Source organism: Salmo salar, chromosome 05 (genome assembly GCF_965601325.2).
Source record: "Salmo salar chromosome 05, fSalSal1, whole genome shotgun sequence".
Classification (NCBI taxonomy): domain Eukaryota; kingdom Metazoa; phylum Chordata; class Actinopteri; order Salmoniformes; family Salmonidae; genus Salmo; species Salmo salar.
In genome coordinates, this window is record NC_138295.1 from 26,430,837 (window position 1) to 26,454,328 (window position 23,492).

At 42.1% G+C, this 23,492-nt stretch overlaps 2 protein-coding genes across 3 annotated transcripts; both read left to right on the forward strand.

Moving 5' to 3' along the window:
- The first annotated feature begins 9,864 nt into the window (after nt 1–9,864).
- LOC106604543 (transmembrane protein 33) lies at nt 9,865–15,962 on the forward strand. Its single transcript, XM_014199281.3, has 8 exons — nt 9,865–10,137; nt 10,963–11,037; nt 11,799–11,893; nt 13,361–13,548; nt 13,856–13,923; nt 14,192–14,325; nt 14,511–14,594; nt 14,760–15,962. The coding sequence occupies exons 2-8, from the start codon at nt 10,984–10,986 to the stop codon at nt 14,887–14,889; spliced, it is 753 nt and encodes a 250-aa protein (XP_014054756.1). The 5' UTR covers nt 9,865–10,137; nt 10,963–10,983; the 3' UTR covers nt 14,890–15,962.
- Nucleotides 15,963–16,128: 166 nt separating this feature from the next.
- Nucleotides 16,129–22,356, forward strand: bbs7 (Bardet-Biedl syndrome 7). 2 transcript variants are annotated; one of them, XM_014199184.3, is made up of 19 exons: nt 16,129–16,676; nt 16,903–16,968; nt 17,095–17,157; nt 17,511–17,686; nt 17,936–18,122; nt 18,212–18,284; nt 18,382–18,498; nt 18,721–18,851; nt 19,065–19,149; nt 19,317–19,419; nt 19,632–19,824; nt 19,989–20,063; nt 20,151–20,219; nt 20,454–20,593; nt 20,696–20,860; nt 21,084–21,193; nt 21,338–21,441; nt 21,531–21,654; nt 21,845–22,356. In XM_014199184.3, the coding sequence occupies exons 1-19, from the start codon at nt 16,641–16,643 to the stop codon at nt 21,976–21,978; spliced, it is 2,151 nt and encodes a 716-aa protein (XP_014054659.1). In that variant the 5' UTR covers nt 16,129–16,640; the 3' UTR covers nt 21,979–22,356. The 2 variants fall into 2 exon arrangements, with proteins under 2 accessions (XP_014054659.1, NP_001167107.1); NM_001173636.1 differs by having other exon boundaries at nt 16,176–16,676; nt 20,154–20,219.
- The last annotated feature ends 1,136 nt before the right edge of the window (nt 22,357–23,492 follow it).

A 23,492-nucleotide genomic window follows, 5' to 3' on the forward strand; every position in this document is an offset into this window, starting at 1 on the left:
TTCAGAGGCAAACCTTGCTAGGCTGGTATTGCAGTGTGCCTCCTGTCCCAGACAAGCAGAGCCAACACCCTTTCATCAGGCCTATGGTGCGCTCCACTGTTGTTCTGGTGCATGCGTGGGCTTGGTTGTACCTTGCCTCTTGTTGGTTTGAGGGGTTTGTGAGGGGAGTCATCAGCCATGTTTTTAATGGGTACCCCCGGTTTCCTGCAGTTATGAACATAACATTCAGATATTGTTTCCCAGTAGAGGTCTAACATGGCAAATAAAACCTTGCAAATAAAACACAAGTCACTTACCAATAAGCCATCCATCCTCAACAGCTCATTCCTGGAGGTTAAGGCCAACTGAACTGTTCTGCACAATGAATGAATCATGTGTCCCACCTGGCCACTTGGCCACTACATTCAACAAAGCCAAATGTGAATCACAGATGACCTGCACATTGACAGAATGGAAACCTTTTCTGTTGGCGAAGTTGAATTTGTTCAATGATGGTGCTTTTACTGCGATGTGGGTGCAGTCAATAGCTCCAATGACATTAGGAAATCCAGCTATGGTATGGAAATCCCTTTTCACTCTGGCCTGTGGCACAGCAGTGTACAGAAACTGTATGTATTGTGGGGTCAATGAAATAATGCCATGAAGGACTGCAGGCAATATTCGGCTCATGGTTGGTTGTGAAATGCCAGACCGATCCGCAATCTCCCGTTGGAATGTTCCAGTGGCCAAAAATCCCAGGGTGGAGAGGACTTGGGTATGCACTGGGATGGCATTGGTGCGTTTTGGCTCCCTTTCTAATACTGGAGAGAGTTGGTGGCAGAGATACAATAAAATACGCCTTGGAAAACAAAATCTACTAATAAACCAAGAGTCGCTCTCAGCAAAAAAATCTGCACACTTATTGAAAACACACTCCATGCGTAATGCAGCTTGTGCCAGATCCTCCAGCAACGCAAGATTTGCCATTTTGGACAAGTCACAACGCCTCAGTGTTGCCTTTTATATTATTTAACTGGTTTAACTAAATTGCCTCCAACCTTACATTCCACTCTCTTTCTAATTTACTTTATTATTTAATTAGGCTTAAATGGTTTCATGTTTATTAATTTGATAGCACCCTGAGAAAACTATTAGTAGCTTAAGTGTCTATAAAATAAATACATGAATAAACTATTCATGTATTATTTTTTCTTCATAGTTTATGATTTGGTCCAGTATGTCAATCCTTTCTCCATTTGGTGGATGGTATTTCATAACGATAACCCCCATCTCCACTTCCCCAAACGGCCCACAGACAATAAACAACTCATTGACCACTCAAGAGCACAGCATTCCTAGCATTATGGATCCCCCCTCCCCATCCCCCACCATAGACTCCAACTCTGAACCCATACCCCTGGACTCCTCTAATGTAATCCAGACCCTAGTCGAGTTCCACCATTGGGCCTGCAGCCAGCCAGAAACCCTTGGTGTGACGGCAGTACTCCCAAACTGCCCAGTCAGCACACCTACTGCCAAGTTGTATAAACTTAGCAATGTTTCAGTTAAAATCTTGTACAGGAATTCCTCTATCTTTCTTACCAACAGGAGGAGCCAGATCAGGGGTTAAGATTTGGACCGGCAGCTCCAGGGTCAGATGATGATGATGGGCCAAACAATGAGCAACACCCCAAAAATATTCCATCTGAGCCCTCCCAAAATTCGCCATGCCGTTGCCCCCCTGTACAACTGGAGCCTCAATACACCGACCCCAGTCCCAACCCCAGCACCAACCTCCACAGAAACCATTTTATTATAAATCCAGACCAAAATGCAAGGTGCTAGATTTGAATTTCCAGGGAAACAACCAACACAGGTGTTGGGAGACTCCAATGTGAAAAGAATCCCCCCCATTCCACAACCCAAACATACAAGTTGACAGCTACCCCGGTGCAACTTTTTACAATTTCACCAAGGTCCTAGAGAAAACACCAGCACAGTGGTTCTCTCAGTTGGCATACAAAACTTCAATCAAGCAGATTGCATCCATGCACAACAAAGCCAGAGCCACTTTCCCCATTATTAACCACTCACACCTCCTTTCCCCAAAACCAGAAACAAAACCTTGAAGTAATTAATGGTTACATCGCCACACATGGCCCATTCCTCCTGGAGATCCCCCATGACACATTTCACACAACAACAGACCTCACATTGGACAACAACCACAGCAGGCCTCATTTTTAAGAATTGGTGTCATCCACATTTAGAATAGGTTGCACACACATTTTGAATCACCCTAGCCACACCACGTTGACTTCTCCCCACCCTCCCTCCCCCAGTTCCTTCTTTAGATCCTCCAGCAGAGGGAGAAGATCCCACTTCCTTATCCAACATCATGAACTTGTCAGTCTTTTCAACTTACAGCAGTACAGGCCTAACACCTGGAGAGAGGGTTTTCCCATCCCATCAAATTAAACTGGGAGGAACTTCACAGGGACACCCACAACTACCACAGACTACTTAAACTTTTAAACTATTTTGACTATGAGACAAATGACAATTACTTAGAGTTGAAGTCGGAAGTTTACATACACCTTAGCCAAATACATTTAAACTTAGTTTTTCACAATTCCTGACATTTAATCCAAGTAAAAATGCCCTGTCATAGGTCAGTTAGGATCACCACTTTATTTTAAGAATGTGAAATGTCAGAATAATAGAGAGAATGATTTGTTTCAGCTTTTATTTCTTTCGTCACATTCCCAGTGGGTCAGAAGTTTACATACACGTAATTAGTATTTGGTAGCATTGCCTTTAAATTGTTTAACTTGGGTCAAACGTTTCAGGTCGCCTTCCACAAGCTTCCCACAATACGTGGGGGAAATTTGGCCCATACTCCTGACAGAGCTGGTGTAACTGAGTCAGGTTTGTAGACCTCCTTGCTCGCACACACTTTTTCTGTTCTGCCCACAAACTTTCTATAGGATAAGGTCAGGGCTTTGTGATGGCCACTCCAATACCTTGACTTTGTTGTCCTTAAGCCATTTTGACACAACTTTGGAAGTATGCTTGGGGTCATTGTCCATTTGGAAGACCCATTTGTGACCAAGCTTTAACTTCCTGACTGATGTCTTGAGATGTTGCTTCAATATATCCACATAATTTTTCTACCTCATGATGCCATCTATTCTGTGAAGTGCACCAGTCCCTCCTGCAGCAAAGCAACCCCACAACATGATGCTGCCACCCCCGTGCTTCACGGTTGGGATGGTGTTCTTCAGCTTGCAAATCTCCCCCTTTTTCCTCCAAACATAACGATGGTCATTATGGCCAACCAGCTCTATTTTTGTTTCATCAGACCAGAGGACATTTCTCCAAAAAGGACAATCTTTGTCCCCATGTGCAGTTGCAAACCGTAGTCTGGGTTTTTTATGGCAGTTTTGGAGCAGTGGCTTCTTCCTTGCTGAGTGGCCTTTCAGATTATGTCGATATAGGACTCGTTTTACTGTGGATATAGATACTTTTGTACCTGTTTCCTCCAGCATCTTCACAAGGTCCTTTGCTGTTGTTCTGGGATTGATTTGCACTTTTCACACCAAAGTACGTTCATCTCTAGAAGACAGAACGCGTCTCCTTCCTGAGCGGTATGACGGCTGCGTGGGCCGATGGTGTTTATACTTCCGTACTATTGTTTGTACAGATGAACATGGTACCTTCAGGCATTTGGAAATTGCTCCCAAGGATGAACCAGACTTGTGGAGGTCTACAATTATTTTTCTGAGGTCTTGGCTGATTTCTTTAGATTTTCCCATGATGTCAAGCAAAGAGGCACTGAGTTTGAAGGTAGGCCTTGAAATAAATCCACAGGTACACCTCCAATTGACTCAAATGATGTCAATTAGCCTATCAGAAGCTTCTAAAGCCATGACATCATTTTCTGGAGTTTTCCAAGCTGTTTAAAGGCACAGTCAACTTAGTGTATGTAAACTTCTGACCCACTGGAATTGTGATACATTGAAATAATGTGTCGGTAAACAATTGTTGTAAAAATTACTTGTCATGCACAAAGTAGATGTCCTAACCGACTTGCCAAAACTATAGTTTATCAACAACAAATTTGTGGAGTGGTTGAAAAACGAGTTTTAATGACTCCAACCTAAGTGTATGTAAACTTCCAACTTCAACTGTGTATATAATATATATATATATATATATATATATATATATATATATATATACTGCTCAAAAAAATAAAGGGAACACTTAAACAACACAATGTAACTCCAAGTCAATCACACTTCTGTGAAATCAAACTGTCCACTTAGGAAGCAACACTGATTGACAATAAATTTCACATGCTGTTGTGCAAATGGAATAGACAACAGGTGGAAATTATAGGCAATTAGCAAGACACCCCCAATAAAGGAGTGGTTCTGCAGGTGGTAACCACAGACCACTTCTCAGTTCCTATGCTTCCTGGCTGATGTTTTGGTCACTTTTGAATGCTTTCACTCTAGTGGTAGCATGAGACGGAGTCTACAACCCACACAAGTGGCTCAGGTAGTGCAGCTCATCCAGGATGGCACATCAATGCGAGCTGTGGCAAGAAGGTTTGCTGTGTCTGTCAGCGTAGTGTCCAGAGCATGGAGGCGCTACCAGGAGACAGGCCAGTACATCAGGAGACGTGGAGGAGGCCGTAGGAGGGAAACAACCCAGCAGCAGGACCGCTACCTCCGCCTTTGTGCAAGGAGGAGCAGGAGGAGCACTGCCAGAGCCCTGCAAAATGACCTCCAGCAGGCCACAAATGTGCATGTGTCTGCTCAAATGGTCAGAAACAGACTCCATGAGGGTGGTATGAGGGCCCGATGTCCACAGGTGGGGGTTGTGCTTACAGCCCAACACCGTGCAGGATGTTTGGCATTTGCCAGAGAACACCAAGATTGGCAAATTCGCCACTGGCGCCCTGTGCTCTTCACAGATGAAAGCAGGTTCACACTGAGCACATGTGACAGACGTGACAGTCTGGAGACGCCGTGGAGAACGTTCTGCTGCCTGCAACATCCTCCAGCATGACCGGTTTGGCGGTGGGTCAGTCATGGTGTGGGGTGGCATTTCTTTGGGGGGCCGCACAGCCCTCCATGTGCTCGCCAGAGGTAGCCTGACTGCCATTAGGTACAGAGATGAGATCCTCAGACCCCTTGTGAAACCATATGCTGGTGCGGTTGGCCCTGGGTTCCTCCTAATGCAAGACAATGCTAGACCTCATGTGGCTGGAGTGTGTCAGCAGTTCCTGCAAGAGGAAGGCATTGATGCTATGGACTGGCCCGCCCGTTCCCCAGACCTGAATCCAATTGAGCACATCTGGGACATCATGTCTCGCTCCATCCACCAACGCCACGTTGCACCACAGACTGTCCAGGAGTTGGCGGATGCTTTAGTCCAGGTCTGGGAGGAGATCCCTCAGGAGACCATCCGCCACCTCATCAGGAGCATTCCCAGGTGTTGTAGGGAGGTCATACAGGCATGTGGAGGCCACACACACTACTGAGCCTCATTTTTACTTGTTTTAAGGACATTACATCAAAGTTGGATCAGCCTGTAGTGTGGTTTTCCACTTTAATTTTGAGTGTGACTCCAAATCCAGACCTCCATGGGTTGATAAATTGGATTTCCATTGATTATTTTTGTATTTAATAAGATTATTTCATTCATTCAGATCTAGGATGTGTTATTTTAGTGTTCCCTTAATTTTTTTGAGCAGTATATATATATATATATATATATATATATATATAAAAACCGTGCCAATTCACAGTGCTAGTCATGTTAAGGTTAGCTGCCTTGCTGATTGAGAATTAGCGTTAGCTCACAGTGAAGATCTCAAACGACAACACTGGTGTCAAGTGTTTTTCTATTTGTTTTATTTATTGAAATGTGGGTTCTTTTTCTGAGCCATCCAATCTTTTCTGTGGACTTCCAGATGTTTGTGTGTGTTTTGGGTCATTCTCACTGATCGTGTCATTGCTAGCTAGCTTGCTAGGTAGATTCAGTTGCTAGCCAATCAGCTAAGTGTACTGTGCAAGCCCTGAACTCGTTGTTATGGCAACCAAATGGCAGCTAGCACAGTGAGAACAAGACCCTGCGTTGCAGAGGCAAAGCCAGGCCTATTTTGCATTTTTTGTGCAGATTGTTTTGTTTTTTATGGGGGGGGGGGGATATTTATTTTCTTCCATTTTCTTTCCAATAAAATCGTATCTGAAGTTGAGTGCATCCCTGTTGGGCTTCCCTGCATACCTGGATGAGAAGAGTGAGAGGATATGGGACCTGATGGAGAGGAATTTGAACCAGTTGGAGGAGAGAGGCACAGCACTGCTCTTCTAGCAGCTATCCAGGCCCAGCAGCAAAGCCGGAGGAGAGAAGTGCCAGCGGCGGTGACCAGACCAACAATGGTGACCTCAGCGACGATACCCCCATTGAACCCTACATCAACTATGCCACCGGCTATGGTGAGCCCCCCAATAACGGTGCCTCCAGCAACGGTGAGATCTCCGATGATGCACCCTGCTGCTCGCGCTGAGGTCACTGCCCTTGACACCAGGCAAGGCCCCCACCCTGCGGCTCGCTCCGAGGTTACTGCCCTCGACACCGGGCAAGGCCCCCACCCTGCGGCCCGCTCAGAGGTCACTGCCCTCGACACCGGGCAAGGCCCCCACCCTGCGGCTCGCTCCGAGGTTACTGCCCTTGACACCGGGCAGAGTCACCCCTCTGCCTCTATTGACGGTGTTGATACAGGCACCACCAGACCTGTACTTCAGCCAGCCCATGCAGTTACCCTGGGCCTCCAGGGTGAAGATCAGTGTGCCCCCACTGAACATTCTGTGTGTCTGGACATTCCTCTGAAAATCTCAGGCACTACAGTTGTGCTGCCCCAGTCCAAAAGTGCAGACCTTCTAACACTACACACCCCACCCACCAAGTTCATGTCATGTGCTTTCCAGCTCAGCCAGGCAGAGACAGTCTGTTTAGAATAAATAAGGACTGTTACATCGTTGTTTTGTTGAATACGGGACATGTTATCTGTTTTCAAATTATGAACCTACTATGCGATTCTAATTGCTTTACCTGTTTACTCTGCAAAGTGTTTTTAGAAAATGTTGTATTGTTCCCGCCTTTAGTATAGGTGCCTGAAGGAACTCAGCACTGCTGGAGGGGGATAGGGTTGTGAATGCAGATATACCCCTTTTATGTCCTGTGTAACTGTCACTTCGGGCAGTTGATTTGTTCTGTGCTGGAGCTAGTCCTTAAAAGTGTGTGTTTGTGCACAATAAACATCAAGGAAAGAAGGTTTGTTGTGATCTTCCACACACGACCTCCACAGCAACTGTGCAGTGAGTTATTAGTTAGCTAGAGTCACAGTGCTAGCCAGGTTCAGGCTAGCTGCTGAGGTGATATAGCATTAGCTAACGTGTTCTCACACTCAATGAAGATCTCAAAACACAAAACATGTTCTGAGAAAAACACAGATCTGCTATGTATACAGTCAGTATTTGTTAACATGAAATTGAAAATAGGATGTCACATATCTCATTATATCGAATGAGTCACATCTGGATTCAGAATTTGTCAAGATATGGTGCATATCCACAAAACTACAAATATGCATTGGAAATGGCCTGTATTCTCTAGAATATCAAAAATGTATAATGTAAAGATATCCTCTGATAGCAACCCTTTTCACCCAGTGTAATCTTGACATAACCATAGCCTTAAGTTCATCGCAGCCTTAACCTTTGCCCTAACCGTCTCTGTGTGTGCGCGTGCATAATGTAGAAGAGTATTTATGTTAGCTAGTTTGACACTTCTATTAAAAGTGGATTCTGATGAAAAAACGATTAAATATGCAATGTACCACATAACAACTCTATGATTAAAACATCAAAGCCATTTAAGATACAAGTAAGAATTCCGTTGCTATCCTCCCCCTATTGACATGATCATGCAAGGACCCTTCTTGCACATTCCCCTGTAGCCTTTTCCTAGCCTACAGCACATTTGAGAACTTATGTGAGACTCATTATTTGCAATATATTTTATTGGGAGTATTTCCACAGGAAAAATCAAGTTTAAACATAGAATCCTGACTAAAGTAGGCCTAGATCTGTAGGCTTCTGTATATTTACAGTAAAGTAGTTCCAGTAAGATGAATGTTTGACTCAGAAATATTGCTAAGACAACATAATAGAAGCCTTAATTAGATAATACAATAAAACCGAGATCATTTGAATTTGGTCACGTCTACAAACATCGCGATATATTTTTCCCTTTCTGGTGCAAGGTCAGCTGATCAATTTTACTTCACCGTGGAAACCACAGAGTTTCTAAACCCAGAGACGCAACGTCGAGAGACTTCCCAGGAACGCAAACTTGGGAGACCAGGCCTGGGTTTGAGAAGTCAATGGGCGCGTTCGAGTCGATCACGTTTGTCAAGTTGTTGACCGTCATTGGTCGCCACCTTCCAAAGTGTGTTGTTGCATTCTAGGGCAAAATATTTTCAGACTTGCGTTTACATGTTGACTGCATGAACTTTACAAAGATCATGTTCTCAAAGGTCATGAAGTTGACTGCATTTGCTCTTCACCAACTTCATTGTGTGAGGCTCTATTTTTATTAGGGTGCTTTTGTTTGACCAACGTGAATGTGACCGAAGACATAAAAGGGGAACCAATTTCAAATCAGTCACATACACATGTTTAGCAGATGTTATTGCGGGTGCAGCGAAATGCTTGTGTTTCTAGCTCCAACAATTTGCTACAGTAAATATTAAAAAAATGTATGTGATATGAGGCTCTCTCTCTCTCACACACTAATTGATTGTATAATGTGCACACATATGATTTCAGTTTGTGAGTGTGTGATATGGGTGTTGGAGACATAAATTAAACCTTTTATAAACAATGGCAACACTGCCATGTTGATCTGAGCCTTGTTGTTGGAAACCCACATTAGTGTCAGACATTCAGCTGTCACTGACGCACTTTCACCGACTTTCGTCTACAGTCAGTTGTGCCATCGTACATACATTTATTTTGTCCCCCCCCACACCAAACGCGATCACGACACGCAGGTTAAAATATCAAAACAAACTCTAAAATCAATTGCATTAATTTAGGGACAAGTCGAAAAGCATTAAACATTTATGGAAATTTAGCTAGCTAGCGTGCACTTGCTAGCTAATTTGTCCTATTTAGCTAGCTTGCTGTTGCTAGCTAATTTGTCCTGGGATATAAACATTGAGTTGTTATTTTACCTGAAATGCACAAGGTCCTCTACTCCGACAATTAATCCACACTTAAACCGGTAAACCTAATTGTTTCTAGTCATCTCTTCTCCTTCTAGGCTTTTTCTTCTCTTGACTTTATATTGCGATTGGCAACTTTCATAAATTAGGTGCATTACCGCCACTGACCTTGTTCGTCTTTCAGTCACACATGTGCAGTATAACCAATGAGGGGATGGCACATGGGTACCTGCTTCTATAAACCAATGAGGAGATGTGAGAGGCAGGACTTGCACCGTAACTGCGTCACAAATATAACTGACTTCTATTTTAGCCCTTGGCAACGCAGACGCTCGCGAGCAGTGTGGGTGCAATAATTGAATAATATAGATTTCTACATTTATTTTGCAACGCTCGCGCATGCGACGTAGTCAGCCTGTTAGCCTTACAACTTAAACGCGCCCAATGAGAGCATTGAAAAACAAATTCTCGAAATCTGAAGGCACTAGCTAGATTCGAGCCAATGTCTTAAGTAGCGGAACATGTTATTACTCCAGCCTCGTGAAAGTGACACGTTTTCATTTTCGTCAAAAACAACTTTATATCTAAGGAGTGCCTTTTTGATGGCATGCACAAACACATTTCGGCGAGACGACCTTTAGACCCGGTGAACGTGTCTGCGCATGCGCCTAGTTAACCAACGTCGCAATGACATCGCCTACAACTTGATTGGGGAGAAGCAGTTACTGCATATCTTCATACTGTCTTTGGTAGGAACGACAGATGGCTGAGTAGCTAGCTGTTGTAGCAAAATTAGCCAACAAAATAACGCAATCACTGGTACAAGTGACACCTAACGTTGATCTCGACAGTTTCAGGTAATTTTCGGAAAATAGTCTAAATCTTATTACATTTAAGTCAGACAGTCCACGCAGATAATCTCTAACGTTCGCTAAACAGAATGCTTTTTGAGCTAGCTATCTAGGCACATACTAAGCTACCGTTACTAGTTAGCTTGCTAACAAGCAAGTGCCGAACATTCTAGTGGAGGCAGTCCTACATTAGCTAATAGCTAACGTACATTAGGCTAGCCCGGTTTATTCACTGACATTAGCCAGCTTGCTAACGTTTCCTCAATTAATTAAATAAAGCCAACACATTTGTTTGCTATTTATCATTTCCTGGATCTGTCTCACTTCTGGCTAATAATTCTTATCTTCAGCTATGTTAGCTGGACAGCGCCTGTGTTCCGTCAATGCTAATTTACAACTGAACAAATGTTGATGAATTGTCATCTAACTAACCTAGTTAACGTTAACTAGCTAACGTTAAGTCTGATAACTAACATTTGCTTGATTCAGTTTAAACGTTTTAGCTTACTAACTAGTTTTGATGTTAACGTCTTTACTGCACATATCAAAAACAGCTCATGAACATGTCATGCTTGGCTTGCAAGCCAAGTGACTGTCTTCTGCCTGTTAATCTGTGAACATATTCTCAGATCACTAGCCTTAGCATCCAAGGTTTCACTAAATCTATCATTATGAAACCATTTTTCAAGAGGCACAGAGATCAAGTTGGCCTAAACCTGAAAGAGAGAGAACTTAGCAGCATTGTATCATTCTTGCCAGTTCAAGTGGGCTTGCAATGTCAGGGCGCCCGAAGTTATTCATTAAACGGTGTCTTTGTGTTTCTCTTTTCAGGGATAAACCAGAGTCAAGAAGATGGCTGACACAGAGCAAACAAGTGCCCCTCCTCCCCCTCAATTAGGGACAGTGGTGAGTAATCATGCACTTCGACTTCATCAGATCATAGATTGTATTTGTTAGGCTGGATTTATACTCCACTAGACATACCTCCTCCCCACACACATTTCGCTGCATGTCATAGGTTGTAACTTTATGCACGCTCTAGTGACATTTTGTTACCGTGAATGTTTGGTGGAGGATAAATCCAGCCTGAAGCCTAACTTAGTTGAATTTCAAAAACATGCAAATGTTTGCAGCCCCAAATTTGTAGTGCAACTCAAGGGAAACTATTTTTACGTATTCAATTGCATCCCTGCATTGCGTTATTGCAGTAAGGTAGACATTCGTTTTTTTTGCTCTCACATTTTGGCTTATTTTGAAATACAGATGGGGTGCGTGCTACGCTACTGCTCATAACTATAAGTTAAGCATAACTATAAGAAATCTAAGATATGTCAAATAAATTATATTCAGCTCAGGGCTCCAGCGATGCATTTGGTTTAATAACTTTCTAGCAAAGTGGCTAGATGTCAAGCTTCTTGGTTGCAGCAGAGGCGATCAAGATCCCTGTTGCCTAAATTGTTTTTGCGCCCCTTGTGTGCACATTCGGTAATGCTGTATACCCCGGTATGGTACAAAAACTGTATGAAAATCTGGATTACCGCAACCCTAGTTCTCATACTGATACTATATAGGCCTATGGTTGTGATTCTACAGTCGATGATGATTTAGTCTAGTTTTTTGTATCTTGTGAACTTGAATGTACTTTTTTTTTCATTTTTTCCCCACAGCAATTCATGTTGGCTAACAAACTAGAGACGGCAATGTGGCTCTCGCGGCTCTTCACCGTCTATTGCTCAGTAATGTTCATTCTACCTCTCTTAGGGTAAGGGTCAATGCTCCAATTGTTTGCTTTGTCTATATTTCTATTTAGAAAGTAGTACTCTATGGTAGGGACTGGTTATTGGGTTTGGTTTTCTACTGCAGTTTGGGTTTTGCATTATTGTTAATATTTACTCAGTTCCAGGGATAATATTTTTCTTCATGTGCACATAGCAATATGGAAACAATACCTGACAGGGACAACCAATGTATAACTGCTAAATGAAGATGTTTTACTAATGGTATTATCTAATGTCTGGAATGATCACCTGATCCCACCACATACTCACTTTTGTAGCATTTGTGGTCAAAACTGTTCCACCATTTTGATATACTCCCAAATGTATACTGAACAAAAATAGGAACCCAACATGTAAAGTGTTGGTCCTGGGTTTCATGAGCTGAAATAAAAGATCCCAGAAATGTTCCATATGCACAAAAAGCTTATTTCTCTCAATTTCCCCCCACATTTGTTTACATCACTGTTAGTGAGCATTTCTCCTTTGCCAAGATAATCCATACACCTAACAGGTGTGGCTCATGAGCATTACACAGGTGCACCTTGTGCTGGGGGACAATAAGAGGTCACTGTAAAAAGTGCTGTTTTGTCACAACACAATGCCACAGATGTCAAATGTTGAGGAAGTGTGTAATTGGCATGCTGACTGCAGGAATGTCCACCAGGGCTGTTGCCAGAGAATGTAATGTTAATTTCCATACCATAAGCCGCCTCCAACGTAGTTTTAGATAATTTGGCAGTACGTCCAACTGGCCTGACAACCGCAGACCACGTGTAACCACGCCAGCACAGGACCTCCACATCTATTATCTTCACCTGTGGGATCGTCTCAGACCAGCCACCTGGACAGCTGATGAAACTGAGGAGTATTTCTGTCTGTAATAAAGCCCTTTTGTGGGGGGGGGAACAAATTCTGATTGGCTGGGCTTGACTCTCCAGTGGGTGGGCCTATGCCTTCCCAAGCCCACCCTACCCAGTCATGTGAAATCCATAGATTACGACTTAATATATTTATTTAAATTGACTGATTTCCTTATGAACTGTAACTCGGTGAAATTGTTGAATTTAAAAAATATATTTTAGTTCAGTATAGTTTTTTAAATGTTATTTATTTCACCTTTATTTAACCAGGTAGGCTAGTTGAGAACAAGTTGTCATTTACAACTGCGATCTGGCCAAGATGAAGCAAAGCAGTTCGACACATACAACAACACAGTTACACATGGAATAAACATAGTCAATAATACAGTAGAAAAAAATCTATATACAGTGTGCAAATGAGGCAAGATAAGGGAGGTAAGGCAATAAATAGGCCATGGTGGTGAAGTAATTACAATATACCAATTAAACACTGGAGTGATTGATTGTGCAGAAGATGAATGTGCAAGTAGAGATAGTTAACCAGTCTGAGTTTCCTCAGAGTAATTCATTTCTCTTCTTGACATTTTCCAGACCCCAGGCGGCTGCCAATTTCTATCAGCGTGCGCTGCTGGCCAACGCCCTCACTAGTGCGCTGCGGCTGCACCAGCGGCTTCCTCACTTCCAGCTCAGCAGAGCCTTCCTAGCCCAGGCACTCCAAGAGGACAGCTGTCACTACCTGCTGTACTCCCTCATCCTGGTCAACTCTTACCCCATTACAAGTATCCTCTCAACCATACACAAAGGCCTTATCACCATAGTATCACCATGCCTTGGTTGTTGTCATAATGGTCTCTGATAAAGCTAGAGTTTGGTATATCACCTACAAACTGGTTTGGGGAGAAGGCCAATTTTGTTGCAGGAAGGTTTTGTAATGATTGGGGGTCGTGGTTTCAGTTATGCAAACCTACTAAACCTATTAACAAGAAGGCATTGCTTGACAGCACTATTTGATGCTGACCTTAAATGTGTTTATTTTGCACTGTTGTACATTTTTAATGCTGTTTGCCACTTAACCGCAGTCTACAGTGAGCATATTCCCAGTCTTCCTCTTCTCGTTGCTTCATGCAACCACCTACACAAAGAAGGTTCTTGACGTAAGTATCCTCTCTTGATTCCAAAACATATTTCAATATTCACGAAGCCATAAAAAGCCAGTTGGGTAAAGCATAACCAACACTCGAAAAAGGGTATTTTATAAAATACACCCGTTTTGGCTAGGTAAAATAGTAATTTTGCACATTTCTCCTCATTAGACATTTCCCATTTTAGGGCATTAATGGAAAATGTACAATGTGTGAGGTGCTGTATAACTGTGCTAGTTTAGACATGTGGTGATCCTGATGTGTATAATTCCCCATTTAGGCAATGGGCCCCAATAGCCTTCTCTTCATGAGGAACTTCCTCAACAAGCTCTCGGCCAACCAGCAGAACATCCTGAAGTTCATCGCCTGCAATGAGATCTTCCTCATGCCAGCCACCATATTCATGCTCTTCAGGTATGTTTCTATTTCTTGGTAAATTTCTCAGCACATTTGATTGGTACCTTAGACTGAAGTCAGATTAGGGTTTTTCCTTCTTAGTTGATGTTTTACAATACCACTATGAACTGAGATGATTAGTCACTTGATTAACTCTTGGTTACTCCAGTCACTTGATTAACTCTTGTTCTTTGTGTTTACAGTGGCCAGGGAAGCTTGCTGCAGCCTTTCATTTACTACAGGTTTCTAACTCTCCGCTATACCTCAAGGAGAAACCCATATTGCCGGTAAGTAGCCTCATTTGAATTTTGTGCAGAAATTTTAATATGTAGGATAATTGTACAATATCAAATATGGCGAATTGTGTGTTTCTAGGTATATGATGTTGATTAAATCATTTCTCAAACCATCATTTCCCCCTATCCCCTAATCTCCCTGTCCACCCCTCCCAGCACCCTGTTCTCAGAGCTGCGGATTCTGCTGGAACATTTCGTCATGAAGCCCGCCTGCCCCGCCTTCTTCAGAAAGATGTGCCTCAACAGTATCTCCTTTATGAGCCGCCTGGCCCCCACCGCAGTGTGACCTTACTTCCTGTTCCCACACAACCATAGTTTGTACTCTAAGGGGCGTGGCAGCATTTCAACTCGAGAGGGACGGACGAACAACAACTTTGAGAGCAAGGAAAAAAACCTTTTGAATGTTAGTCTGGTCTGTCTTCCTGCTGCTCTGTTCATATGCTACAGCGGAGGCTGAGGCTCGGACTGCGACGCACTGAAAACTGATTGTTTTCAATATGGCTTTATGGAACAGCCGAACACTCACTCCCCCCCTTCTCTCTCTCTCTTTGGGAATAAACACCAGCTGACTATTTGATGTGTTCTACTTCTAAGGATTGACCTTGTGATGGTTAAATGTCTTTGTCATGGAAAATACTTGTTCTTATCTTTAAAAAAAAATACTAACTTCTGAGATTAGATCATTAAATTGTACTATACATAGTTGCAGTCATTTTTTTTTAAATAGCCAAATACTGTGCTTTTCAAAGGCGATGTCAGTTGCTCTGTATTTTATTTTTTACATCCACTAATTCCATTTTATGTTTGTTTTCTTACACGGAAAGCATTGGTTATGATTTTGTCTTAACACATTTCTACTCTTTGAAGTTGAAATGTGATCTATGCCACATAACTCACTATTTAAAAAATGTGTTGGCAGTGTCAAAAGGGCCCTGAAATGAGAAAGCAACATTTTGAAGACTTTAATGGTACAAGGACATGTAGGATTTTTGGCTGAAATGAATCAGTTTCACTATACCAGCATTTCCTCAGTCTGCACAAAGCACATGTTTTAGCAGGAAATGTGAAGGACTAGGCTGGTTTCAAATACAAGTTTATATTTGCATTTCTAATAGGTTTTCTAATTGAAAATCTATTTAAATTCAGGTTCAATTTAACTGATTTGTAGCTAATATCGCTATAGTTTTCCAATTCAGTTCACGCCCATGTTAAATGTCTTTATTTACTTGTAGAGAAACTGTTTGTATAGCTCTGGAATACATTTCTCCATTCTCTTAAATCAAAAAAATGAAAGAATTGACCTTGTTGAATGAGATTTCTAACCTCCATATTCACTAATATAAACATGATTCGTATCAATTAGTATTCTTTGACTCATTTTTGGAGCATTGGTGATTTTATTGATTTGGTTCTTAGAGGATGGCCACTTTCTACTATCCAGGTAGAGAAAAATACCGGAACTGCTAAACCATTCAGAATCAAGGTTGAATCACACCACAATCACCATCAACCAATGAAATTGAAGCTTCTTCAAACGAACAACGTTGTCCATGGTAACGGGTCCAGTGTGCGCGCAGAAGAATCAGATGCTAGTTATTTCGACAACCTTCATTTTCTAACTACTATAATGTCGATAAACTAGCTAACGTTATGGTTGAACTAAATCAAACAACGATGTGGCGGCTATATAGAATATACTAATACGTCAGTGAGTATGCAACGTGCATTCTGACTACAGTTTTAGCGAGCCAGCTAAATTAGCCAACGAGGCTAATCCCTATTACAGAATAATCCCTATCTGACAAAATGCTCTTTGTTCACCTCGCATGTTAGCCAGCTATCTTTATTAGCTAGCTAACGTTGATTTAGATACCTGTAACGCCGGTCTGAATGTTTTTGTTGTTGATTGTAAACGGTTAACGTTACTGGACAGAAACCTTTTAGATAATTAAGCGAACGTTATTAGATAGCGAGCTAATCAATTGAATTGCATACTAGTTTTTGCCAAGCAAACACTCACATCAAGCCAAGAACAGCATGGAGATAAACCTCAACCGAATTGATTATCTACAGGTAACTGGATTGCATGTTTTGCTAGTATAACTAGCTAGATAATTCAACTGGGTAGATTGACTATATTTTGACCCTTGATCATGTCACTAATGTTATGGCTAAATAGTTGCCTGAATGGAAAAAGAGTTGGACAGCGTGATTTTTTTTTGTACTCTGACAATTTTACCTTAAGTAACTAGATGACTCTGATACTGACTGACTCTGGCTGTCACATTCATCGACACAGGTTGGTGTGATATCTCAGAAAACCATGAGGCTCCTCCCTGCCTTGGGACGCAAAGCAACCCAGAAGGTACTGTAATGTGATTGTGCATTATTAGAGGTGACCCATAAATAGACCTTGTAGTGTGTTGGAATATGCTTTTTGAACAATGTCCCAAGTACTCTTGAGTTAGAAATGTCGTTTTGTGTGTCTCAGGTTGCTGTTGCTGATCATGATGGTGTGATAACTTGTTTTGGGATGAAAAAAGGAGAAGCTGTGGTAGGTATTGAGTCTTACATATTTAACAACATTGAAATACTCGCCTGGGTGCCAGTCTTTTTTTGGAGCCTACTCATTAATCACTGTTGGCTAAATCAGAGCCAGACTGGCACCAAGGCTAGCAGAATACAGCCACTTTCATGGACTTCATATGAATACCTACTGCCGTTGTGCCCAGGAACAAGGCACTTAGCTTAATCCCTATCTGCACCAGGAAAGCTTCTCTGCAGCTGACCCTGTGCTGTTCGGTGGCATGGGTACTGCGCCCTCTAAAAGACAAGTTTCCCTTGTCATTGTGTAATGAATAAATAAAGTTTCATTCCATGAACGTTGATTGTACCTATCTTTTCCAGCCTGTGTTCAAGACTTTGCCAGGGCAGAAGATAACAAGGCTGGACCTTGGTGGGGCTCTTGGAACCCCACAGGAGAAGATCTTTGTGTGTGCTGGCTCGGAAGTGAAGGGATACACCAAGAAAGGCAAACAGTTCCTGTCCTTTGAGGCCAACCTTACAGAAAGCATCAATGCCATGTGAGTTTTAAGTTTTTGATGTGAATTATAGGTTACCTTGCCATGGTTCCAAGCCTTCTACACATGTTTGTCAACAGTGACGAACAAGACTTGGGAGTATGGTTTTGAGAGTATAGTCTAGATTTTATTTTTAAAGAGATTTGGAGCATTCTTTATTTGGTTTATAAATAAGGGGAATTGTGGGTGTGTTTTTGTGCTGCTTTATATTACAATGTGTTTTTTTTTTTATGCCTACAATGTGTTTTTCAGGCACGTTTCAGGAGCAGACCTTTTTGTGTGTGCGAGTTACATCTACAACCACTACTGTGACTGCAAGGATCAAGACTACTACCTGTCTGGAGACAAAATTAATGACATTGTGTGCTTGCCTGCTGAGAACTTGGGCCGCATTGTCCCTGTGTTGGCATGTCAAGACCGAGTTCTCAGAGTGTTGCAGGTGAATGGAAATTGTTTGTGAGTACTGCAGTATGAGTATATAAGTACTTCAATGAGTACTTCAGTGAGTTTGTGTTTCCTTGCCCATAGGGATCTGAGCTTGTGTATGATATTGAAGTCCCTGGTCCTCCCTCAGTTTTGGAGCTGTACAATCGAGATGGAGGTGAGTATAAAATCCTTATACTGAACTCAAATGTAAATTTCACACATCCCTGTACTTACAGCAAACTGGTCTACTTCTACCCCACTGTCTGCTTTAGGGACTAATGGCGAAGACATTCTCTATGGAACTGTGGATGGAAAACTGGGACTGATTAGGATAACTGATTCCTCTTCCTCTTCTAAATGGGAGATTGATAATGAGAAAAAGAAAGGAGGTACAGTACTGTTAATGAAGATGAAAACTAGTATATGTTTCATCTGTCAGAGACTCGAGAGTACCTATGCACTGAAACACAATTAGCACATGTATTATCATTGTATATTGTAAGAATGTTATTAACATTGACTTACCATGTTAGACATCATTCAATCATATAGGATCATTCCATTCATTGAGCTTATTCCACATTTTCTTCTTCTATGGCTGTTTCTACTAGGTGTTTTGTGCATCGACACGTATGATATCCTGGGTGACGGGGTGAAAGACATCCTTGTTGGCAGGGACGATGGGACAGTAGAGGTCTATGGGTTTGACAGCTCCAATGAGCCCACATTGCGCTTTGAGCATGTAAGTCTACAGATAATATTTATATTATTTTATGCTATATTCTACTGGCGTTGTACATATCATCTGAAATTCAGGGGGAAAAATACCTATTTATTTTAATTCAAGGGTGATAGAAATGTATTTTTGTTGTAAAATAAATAACAAACTTTCTATCCTAAAGTTGAGAGAATATTGTAGAAATCCATGTCTTTGGGATACTAACTTGTCCATCAGGTGTTATTGGAGAGCGTCACCTCTATCCAGGGTGGCTGTGTTGGGAAGGAGTCTTATGACGAGGTTCTGACAGCCACGTACACAGGTGAGCTATCAACCAAAGGAGAAGGTTTTATGCACAAGAGCTATACAAAAAAAAACACTAGAGAGAAAATCTAATTTCCGCTGACTGTTTCCTGCTCCCAATAAGTGCTCTATAGGAGATACAGATACAAAGTTGTGAGCGACTTCAAATAATATGTGTGTGTCCAGGATGGGTGACAGGGCTGACCACAGAGTCCCAGCAGGCAGAGGCAGGCCCTGGAGAGGAAGTCAAGATGAGTCGGGAGACCCAGAGCAAAGTGGCAGCTCTCAGGTATACTTGTGGACAGTTGTTGTTGTCACCTGCGTTTGCAATATAAATCAATGGAACTTTGTAAGCAAAACTCAGTGTTGGCAAAGTTAATTCAACAGCCAAAGTAAAGTCCTGTGTTTAGCAAAAATGTTAGTTAGCTAACTTAAAGATGAGGACAGATGCTATCTGTTGTAATTTTCCCAGAATGAACCCACAGCACTTGTCCCCCTCAGGGCAGAGCTAGACCAACTGCAGATGAAGGTCGTTCAGGGCCGTGAGAAGTACCAGCAAACCGCGCAGTCTAGTACGGCGGTCTCTGCCATGCCCGTGTTCAGCATCAACGACAAGTTCACCCTGTGTCAGGATGACGCCAGCTACAGCCTGACCCTGGAAGTGCAGACGGCCATCGACAATCTGCTGCTGCAGGTGAAACAAATTGACTTGACTCTGTATTTATGTTCTGTATTGAACCCGAAAGAGAAATTTGTATGGTTTTTTTGCATGAGAGAGATCTGCTAATTATACAAATATGCAATGACTTGTGGATATTTCTGTCATGGATTGTAACGTTAATATTGTTTTCTTTACAGAGTGATGTACCAATTGATCTGCTGGATGTCGACAAGAACTCTGCTGTCGTGAGTTTCAGCGAATGTGATTCAGAGGTGAGATATCCTAGTACAGAGAGCATACAAATACTACAAGTGAATGCTTTAGATTCCTCAAGGCACTAATTATGCCTTCTGTTCCAGCAGCCAAAAGGCAATTTTCTTCTCGTTACGTACAGATGCCAAGCAAATACTACACGGCTTGAGCTGAAGGTGAGATTTTTTTTTAAGAGTATGTTTTAGTCAGTTCTTACTGATTTTAGCCCAATAACAATTTATTTAGAATTCTACTCATGGCAGTTCATAATAAATTGTCAATTGCAACCAATAGAACTACCACTCTCAAGTCTCCAGTTCCCACCCAGTCTCACCTGCCTCTGCAATGCTAAGGGCAACACTGCTGTGTGTTCTCATGACTTGTGTCACAGAATCTTCTCCCTTCTCCAGGTGAGGTCCATTGAGGGCCAATATGGCACCCTACAGGCCTACATCACCCCACGCCTGCAGCCCAAGACCTGTCAGGTACGCCAGTACCTCATCAAACCTCTGTCCCTTCACCAGAGAACTCACACCATTGAACAGGACAGGTAAGGAGAAGGATACTGAAAGAAAGACAGTGTTTGACTCAATTTCCCTCTTTTTCTGTCTTCTTTCATGCTCTCCCTTTTTCTCTCCATCCCCCCAAACAGACCCATGAACACTTTGAGTCTAGTTGGCCAATTCAGCTTTGCAGAGATCCACTCCTGGGTCCTCTTCTGCTTGCCAGAGGTCCCAGAGAAGACTCCAGCAGGGGAGAATATCACCTTCTACTTCCAGAACACTTTCCTTGGAACGCAGCTGGAAGCCACGTACTGGTTAGGAATTAAATTCAATACAACTTCATTTATCCCCTCGGGGATATGCATCAATCAGAGTTCTTGGTTTAGTTTTCCAAGTAAATGTAACCAATGGAATAATCCCAAAAGTGCAAACTAAAGCTGAAATCAAGCTCACTTCACAAACCTTTTGCCATTGTACTCTAGGGAGATTGAATTAAGACTGTACATTCAATATGGGTTTTCTTCTCTGTCATTTTAGTAAAGGGGAAGGCCACTTCAAGTCTGACAACATTTCCACCATCTCCATACTGAAGGATGTCCTCTCCAAAGAAGCCACCAAAAGAAAAAACAATCTCGATATTTCTTATGGTAGGTCTTTAGCTAGTTACATTTATTATCTGTTTTTAGGCTACTAGTTAGAGTTATCGACAATGGAGTGAAACAGTTATGTCTGTTCATGAAATAAAATATATTATCTTATCTCACAATTTTATTTGCGGCTCTAATTTCCAGATATCAATGACGATTCAGTGGGCCACACACTCAAGATGATTCATCCGAAGCTTGAGTATCAGCTGCTATTGGCCAAAAAGGTTCAGCTGATTGATGCATTAAAAGTAAGTGCCAGTGTCGCAAAAAAATAAATAAATGAAACTACTTTAATATTGCAACTCTTGCTCAAATATTGCTGTGTGTGTTTTTGTAGGAGCTTCAGGTTCACGAGGGGAATGCAGACTTCCTCATTCCTGAATATCGTAACATTCTAGATGAGTCTGCCTATCTGCTAGAGGAATACAAGAAACAACCAGCTCACCTGGAAAGACTTTATGGTATATCAATGTACAGTTATTGCTCTAAAATTCTTGTTTCAGTAGAATTAAAAACAAATTACATTTTCAGCTATCACAGTAGCCTAGCTTGCCAATGATCCTTATATCCTGGGTGCAAAACGACTTTGACAGTATGGTTATGCAAACTACCATGACAGTAACCTGTGTGTGTGTTTTTCCGTTTCCCCAGGTATGATAACGGACCTCTTCATCGACAAATTCAAATTCAAAGGACAGAATGTGAAGACAAAGGTGTCATTGCTTCTGGAAGTTTTGGATAACTACGATTTGGATTCTTTAATGAATTTCTTCAATGAGGCATAATATCAAACTTGAGCAAAGAGGATGCAAACTTTTACACTCCATTTGTAATAGCTTTTGTTTTGTTTAGAGTATAGAGTTTATTTCCATCTTTGTTTTGTGTAAGATACTAGAATTATGTTACATAATCTGAATTCTTTATGTCAATTGTCAACAACATCTGGATGTCTAAAGCCATATTCTGTTGGCCTAGCTATATACAGTGCATTGGAAAGTATTCAGACCCCTTTTCCCACATTTTGTTATGTTATAGCCTTATTCTAAAATGGATTAAAATATTTGTTTCCCTCATCAATCTACACACTACCCCATAATAACAAAGTGAAAACATGTTTTTAGAAATGTTTGCAAATGTATGAAAATAAATAAATACCTTCATTATGTAAGTATTCAGACCCTTTGCTTTGAGAATCAAATTTGAGCTCAGGTGCATCCTGCTTTCATTGATCATCCTTGAGATGTTTCTACAACTTGATTGGAGTCCACCTGTCGTAAATTCAATTGATTGGACCATGAGTTGGAAAGGCACACACCTAAGATCCCACAGTTGACAGAGCATGACAGAGCAAAAACCAAGCCATGAGGTCAAAGGAATTGTCCATAAAGCCCCCAGACTGGATTGTGTTGAGGCAGAGATCTGGGGAAGTGTACAAAAAAATGTCTGGAACATTGACGGTCACCAAAAACACAGTGGCCTCCATTCTTAAATGGAAGAAGTTTGGAAGGACTAAGACTCTTCCTAGAGCTGGCCGCCCGGCGAAACTGAGCAATCGGGGGAGAAGGGCCTTAGGGAGGTGACCAAGAACTCGATGGTAACTCTGACAGAGCTCCAGAGATCCTCTGTGGAGATGGGAGAACCTTCCAGAAGGACAACCATCTTAGCGGCACTCCACCAATCAGGCTTTTATGGTAGAGTGGCCAGATGGAAGCCACTCCTCAGTAAAAGGCACATGACAGCCCACTTAGAGTTTGACAAAAGGCACCTTAAGACTCAGACCATGAGAAACAAGATTCTCTGATCAGATGAAACCATGATTGAACACTTTGGCCTGAATGCCAAGCGTCACGTCAGGAGGAAACCTGGCACCATCCCTACGGTGAAGCATGGTGGTGGCAGCATCATGCTATGGGGATGTTTTTTAACGGCAGGGAGACTAGTCAGGATTGAGGGGAAAAATGAACAGAGCAAAGTACAGAGAGATCCTTGATGAAAAGCTGCTCAGGACCTTAGACTGGGGCGAAGGTTCACCTTCTAACAGGACAATGACCCTAAGCACACAGCCAAGACAAGGCAGGAGTGGCTTCGGGACAAGTCCTTGAGAGACCAGAGACTTGTCCCTTGAACCCAATCAAACAATTGTGGAGAGACCTGAAAATAGCTGTGCAGTGACACTCCACATCCAACCTGGCCTGAGCTTGAGAGGATCTGCAGAGAAGAATGGGAGAAATACAGGTGTGCCAAGCTTGTAGTGTCATACTCAAGGCTGTAATAGCTGCCAAAGGTGCCAAAAGTTTTT